This window comes from Crassostrea angulata, chromosome 7, assembly GCF_025612915.1.
Source record: "Crassostrea angulata isolate pt1a10 chromosome 7, ASM2561291v2, whole genome shotgun sequence".
Lineage (NCBI taxonomy): Eukaryota > Metazoa > Mollusca > Bivalvia > Ostreida > Ostreidae > Magallana > Magallana angulata.
Genome location: NC_069117.1, coordinates 20853921 through 20861063, shown reverse-complemented (window position 1 = coordinate 20861063; position 7143 = coordinate 20853921). Strand labels below are relative to the sequence as shown.

At 34.6% G+C, this 7143-nt stretch overlaps 1 protein-coding gene across 1 annotated transcript; it reads left to right on the top strand.

Moving 5' to 3' along the window:
• The first annotated feature begins 3960 nt into the window (after positions 1 to 3960).
• On the top strand, positions 3961 to 5464 carry LOC128156862 (dopamine D2-like receptor). The gene has a single exon (XM_052819182.1). It carries the CDS (start codon positions 4138 to 4140, stop codon positions 5140 to 5142), a length of 1005 nt encoding a protein of 334 aa, XP_052675142.1. The 5' UTR covers positions 3961 to 4137; the 3' UTR covers positions 5143 to 5464.
• Positions 5465 to 7143: the final 1679 nt, after the last annotated feature.

Genomic DNA, 7143 nt, shown 5'->3' with positions numbered 1-7143 from the left:
AACAAAGATGTGTGTATTTAATATACTACTACATTACACTTAGCCAGATAAAATGTAATCAGGATGAAGCTACAAGGGGTGAGTGGTGCAAATTTACCAATTTGTCGCCATACACACAGAACACCAAATAAAGAAACTGTGAGTGGTGTGTGGAATGCATAAAAGATGGCGGCAAATTATCTCAAATAATCAGTGCAAAAACCCACAAATAGGCTGTTATTTGTTACATATCCTGCAAAAACATTGATAAAAAATGTTATCGTCCCATAACATAGCCGATTAAGTAAATGTGTACATATGGTTCATGCGCGGATCCAGAAAATTTTTCCAGGGGGGGGGGGGGGGGTCCGAAGGATAATTGTGTTTGCCAGGGGGGGTCCGAGGCATATTTTCGCGATAATTTTACTATGTATGTCTAGATCCGCGCATGTGGTCAACGTACATGTAATTCTAATATACAAGAAGGCGGACGTATCAGGCGGGGATCCAGAAAATTAAATTTCAAAAATGATCGGTTGAATTACATTAAATGCTTTGAAAATTGTTTTAAACTATCGCACGGGTCAAAATGCGTGATAGAAGCTATGTACAGTGTAATTGGAAACTTTCATTTTATATCAATATGTAGTATTACCTATTATAACAAATGAGAGTATAGCACAACTGCCACAAGCAATACATGTCCTTTACCGGCACCACCTCCCTCCCCTTAAAAAATGAAACAATTGCCGTTTTATTTGCTAAAATGTGTGTGGTTCAAGATTTTTCTAAAGGACATACCCGATTAGAATTGAAAAAGAGTCGTACGTTTAAAACTAATTTTGTCAAAATATTTAGATTCATTTGGTTATATTTTGGTCCATTTGGGTAAATATATGCACCAGCGCAGCTCTAATTTATATATAATCAGGCCATAAATTCAAAATATTTTCAAAAATTAATATCTTTAAATCCAGTGGATGAAAGAAAAGGAAAGCAAGTCGAACTCGATGAGTGCTAATACCTGTGTTGAATGAATGGTACAGTAGGATATGCGCAAAAATGTTCCGTCTACTCTTTCCTACCCTATAATTATTGGAATATTAAATCCGATTATAAGAGTCAAATTAAAAATCAAGTACGGATATGTACCTGTTTATCAAAAGTAAAACTACTCATAATTTATCTACAGTGCATCGTTATGGAGCTACACAGAAAGTTTTATATTAATTTGCCGAGCCAAATAAAAATAAACCTGGAAAACGAAGAGAAAATAAAGTGGGGACAGAATAACTGACAAATTAATTAGGACTATATAGCCCCCCCCCCCCCCCCCCCCCTTGAAATGTATATACTGAAAACAGATATTTGGCGTACAACATCCGCACACAATTTAAAGAAAATTTCATGTTTTTTTTTATCATTTTCGCTAGCTAATGTAAGACATCACAAATACCCCAAACCCCCTCACGGAAAAGGAAATGCTAGGTGATGAGAGAGAGAGAGAGAGAGAGAGAGAGAGAGAGAGAGAGAGAGAGAGAGAGAGAGAGAGTCGATGTAAATCACAGGTGCGCTAACATCGTTAAAATTAAAGCTCGCTAGTTGGTCTGCCCTACCCTAGCTACCTCCTCTCTTTTCTCGTTTTAGAGGCTTAATTATTGTCTATATATGCTTGTAACAAATCAAATCAATTTCAAATTCTAAATCAAACTGAATTTGACACTACAAAACTCTGTCTGTCTGTCTGTCTGTCTGTCTCTCTCTCTCTCTCTCTCTCTCTATCTCTCTCATATCGACAATGGCATTGCCATACCCTACAATACACTATTCTTATCTGGATTTTTGTCTTTGAGGTTGTAAATCATTATATCTTCAATGGTTTAAAACTTTATCATAACCTATATTTTGACGTCGATTATATCATTGAGTTTCGTTTCATAGCTAAAACATTTAGATTAAACAGATCTTTCTTCGCGAGCCGATTTTTACACAGTTGGGGCGAATACACTTCGGGTTAAAATTGTTCGGGGGGAAATACATACAGGGCAAACAAAACCACTAAGATTCGCAAAGCCAACAGTGTTATTTCTAATTTAATGGTTTATACTATGTGGGGTTAATTCATCAATGTTAACATTTTATAACCACTATATAAGAGCTATTAAGACATGTATTTGTAGGAAAGAGCATGTACGAATGATCTTTATTTAGAACAGTTTGATGTTGCTAGGATACAGGTTTCAGATCCATGATTTGATTGGTTAATTTAGATATTGAATCTCGAATTTCGAATCTCGAATCTCGTATTTCGAATCTCGTATTTCGAATCTCGAATCTCGAATCATCCTTCTCGGCTTTCGTAAAAAATAGGAATGAGTAAAACAGAATGTTCTATTTCTAGTGTATCATCAGATCTCTCTCTCTCTCTCTTTCTCTCTCTCTCTCTCTCTCTCTCTCTCTCTCTCTCTCTCTCTCTCTCTCTCTCTCTCTTTGATTTTTTAAATTCCACTTTTGACTATACAAAGATCGGCTTTAGAAAGAAAAAAAGATTATAAAGCATATGTATTTGTCCCGTATACTCTCATGGAAATCGATTCAGTGTCTCGCCTTCATCAAACGTAATGACCATATTTGGAACAATCAAGAATGCGTACACTCTAAATATGATAGATTCTGGAAACTAAAGGCAAGTTGGATTTATTCTTTAGCTTTAAAGGAGACTGGATGATCAAAAAATTAACCATCACATCTGCTTTAATCTTCTAGATAAATTTTTGGCCGTAAACTGCTAGTAGCATTTATAAAGAATCAAAGTAGTGAAGTACTGACGGGAGTTGATTTGATCGATTATTATTTATTTTAAAATCAACTTATCTTGCATGGCAATTAGTTTCTAGTCTGTATTTGAACTACACACTTTTTTAGTATATGATTTTTAGACTTTTCCGACAAGAATTTCGAGAAACCCCATTTGAATCATGTTGTGTGAAATTTAAAGATAGATTTCAAATTATGTATAAGTAATCGAAGCAATTCTAAAAAATTTATGGATCCAAGCACTATTGATATCAAACTCTAGTCTCGTTCAACCAGACGCTCGGCTGTCTCCGTTAATCTCCGACAAGCAAGAGAGCCGCTCTGCTTGTCGGAGATTTACGGAGACAGCCGAGCGTTTGGTTGAACGAGGCTATATAAACTCTGGCGTAGGAATACACGAGACTTTAAAAATATCTTAGTTGTTTCGTATTATATAAAATCTGACTATTTTCAAAGTTTTTATTGATAAGTTTCCTTGAAAAACAATGCTTCAGCATACTTTACTTTGAATTTTTCTATTATTTTCAAGAAGTAAATCTTGTCAGCGGTGATGATTTGTGCTTAGGTCCAAACACTGTTTCACTTTCGGTTTGCCAGAGTAACTGCATAGGAGAGTTGATTAAAATCAACTCCCCAAAAATTACATACATATATATATATATTGCTTTATTTTTATCCTGTAACTTCATACTGGGCTCTTCGCTAAAGGAGGTAAATATAACGTATATGGCCATTACAACTAAGCCGTCTTATTCTACATATATAACAACCTTTATTCAAATTTTGTGAATTAGGAGAGAAAACTGTTTTTAAAAGCAATTATTGATATTAGTGTTTAATTGTAAAGGAAAACAATGTAAAATTAAATGCACGTTGATGCTAACTACCTAAATACTTTTAAAAATAAGAAAATCTTGAAATTTCATGTCAGTCTTGACTTTGCAACTCTACAAAGAGACTAGCCAGTGGATTAAATCATCTTTGAGGTTTCTATATCTTTTTTAACCAATGTATTGATCTTAAACAATTAGCGTGTTTCATAAAATTCCTCAATTTGAAAGACAGTTCAACTTCTCCAGGCTTATTGATTTTATGTCTGTTACATGTATATAGAAATTGTAGCCTGTCTCCTTCGGAAGCACTATTGAATTCGGAATGAGAGAGTCCTAAAGATGTGTATTCAATGCTGTGATTTTTTCCTGAGGTACTGATGATTAGAGGTCATTGAAGACCTAGTGAAGGTGATAATCACCGTATGATATTGGATCGAACGACATTCTACAAAAAATAAGGGTGTGGTGATTATATGAAGAGTGTGGATTCCATGTGAGATCTAGCAACATGGATGCGGATGTAGAGACCAACCAAAGCTTATCTCAATTAAGCTGGACATCAGTGGGGGTAAAGGATTTATATGGAAGCCTTCTTATAATCATATCTGTATTTATTTTGACAATCAACGGATTACTCCTCTTTGTTATATATTCATCAAAGTATCTGCATCGTCGACAGAACGCTTTTGTGGTATCTTTAGCAATCAGTGATATCCTGAATGGATTTGTCGAGGGTCCTTTCTTTGCTCACATAACGTTAAACCGTCCCGAACAGCTCCCACCTCATGCTTGTGTTTTTGTATTTTTTGTTAACCATTACACCAAGGCCTCAGTATCCTTTAGTCTGATGGCACTGTGCATAGAACGGTGTCTGGCAGTATCCGTGCCCCTCAAATACCAGTCTATAGTCACCAACCGTTCCTGTGCCATCACTATCATCTTAATCTGGGTCGTATCAGCATTTTTCACAGCATTACCTTTATTGCGGGACAGAATAGTCTACGACAAGGACAAAATGGCTTGCACATTTGAAGGACATAACCGCAGGTATACCTTAGATACAATCATCTTGTACATTGTGTTTTCGAGACTGATTCCAACGTTTGTGATTCTGGTTTGCATGACAACGACCCTCGATAAAGCCCGAAGCCGATTCAAATTTTCAACAATCATAGCAGCCGTGCCATTCGCAGCAATCCCAGTGGCGTACCCCTTGAATTTGAAGAAAATAACCATAAAAGCCCTTCGGTCTCTATTGTATTTGTCTATTATTTTTTCCGTGCTTACCATCGTCTGCTGTGCTTCAGGGATTCAACGCGCAATTCGGAACGACAATTTCCCGCCAGTGTACGAAATGATTTTAGAATTCATTTCTTTGTCGTATTACTTCATTACCCCAGTGATAATTCTTATTTTTAACAGACAATACCAAAATAGGATTGTTTCACTGTTTTGCAAGAGATGCGTCCGGACTAATAGGGTTGAGCAGGATCCATCTCCACAGCCCACGTGATACGAGCAGAATAGTCATTGGTGATATAACAAGCAATTTCTGATATTTTCTCGGTAATCATAAAACCCTGTCTGGATGATAATGAGTATAGATCTCTGGTTTGAATACTAATTTCATCAGAAAAAAATTAGAGTAGATTTATTTTGAATGAAATCTTTTTCTTTAATGAGAACTGCGTTAGCATTTTAATGGAATGAATTAAATGCATTGTATTTCCGAAGCATTTGATTTTATCACGTGCTTTAAATCAGCTCAGTCGAAGGTTAATATTTTATGAATGATTGGTTTGTCAGTGTCATTAATAAATTCTATTTTAATGTTTTTGGAATGTTGATTCAAGTTCTTCACAAACCTAAAGTAATTGTGACATACATGTACCTATATCCGGAGAAAGCTGTGCCTGTTTTAAACTTGTTGTATGAGTCTTTTATGGCCATCTGAATACCCAATACATTTGGTTTGCATTTTAAAAAAAACAAATTACTAATTAAATTTTTTCCTTGCACTATGCATACATGTTTTAATGATGTCATGGTCTATTTTGACATTTTATTTCAGAAATAAACAAAATATTCATCAGAAATAATATTTATTTACAAACTACTCTATAATACTCAGTATATTAGATTGAACCTTGATACGGCGCCCAAGAAGCATCGTGAAACATCTGGGATTTGAAAAATAGCTTATTAAATATCAAAATAGAGTTTACTATTGTGTTGTCGTTCTCCACTTTATTAAGAAAAATATATATGCTTTCATATTTCATACTCTTTTTGATATTAAAAATTGGTTGAACAAACGACTCCTTTATAAGTGCAACACTGAATCTTATTGAAAATCGAAAGTCTGTTTTTTTTTAATTTAAAAACAGCTGAAGATAAGAGTTTTTACAGTGCAATAATTAATGAGATTAGAATTATAAATTCGAATTTTTGCAAGAACTGTTGTTAATAATATCAAATTTTTCACAAGTATTGAAATTTGATGGAGCAATTATCAAACTCGGCGGCGTTCTATAACATATTTTATGAAAAAGTCTAGGCTTAGTCTTCCAAATGTCATGTACATGTATATACATGGTATTAGTCAAAGGACATCATCTATTATGAGCTGAATATTAGTAGTTGTGGCCAATTTAGATGTATATTTATCAACCTCTATGAAAAGAAGTGATGGATATCAAATTATACAAAGATATTGAAATTTTAAAGGGAGAAATATTTGACTTTTTTTCTTTACTACATACTATATAAATACTGTAAACCAACTTTTATTCGCGAGCCTTATTGTCGCGAATATTTCTCGCCGCGGACCAGTAGTTGTAATTTAAAAAAACAGGTGTGTATAAGGCTTGATAGCGAAACTTAGTCGCCGCGAACCAGTTCATCTCAAGTATATCGCTAAATAAAGTCGTCGCGAATAATACTAGTTGGTTTACAGTACTTTATGGTTAGGGAAACCATCTCTACATTTTGAAGATTAATTTGTTGACCAGCCTCTTTAAACTCGATAGAGAAAGCATTCCTGTATCTACAATGAATGGCAACTTAATTTGACTACTAATTATACTAAATCATTGTTTATTTTTACATTTGTGAAGGTTAAGTACTTGATGTAAACGGTTTAAGATTTTCGGCACGGTACGCGTTATGATTCAGTCTTTTACAGAATGCTTTGTTCATTTTAGAATTCGAGGCACAATGACATTCAGAAAATCCAATAAGGATTAAATCAAGAAATCTCGTGTCTGTAAAGTTTACAGAAATAAAATCCGATTCCACATGATTCTTTCGTATTCATCTTCGAGATAAAAAGATAAAGAGAAGGAATAAAAAGGTCTAGAACGATAATCAGACGAGAGAGGAATTACTGACCTCATGTCAAGTCTAAGACACAAGATATATATCGCTGCCATGTTAAAATTGGTGTTTAAAGCTTAATGTGTACTCACCCTAGGTGGACGAAAGGTGTTGGTTGTGAATTATTGGTCAGGATTGA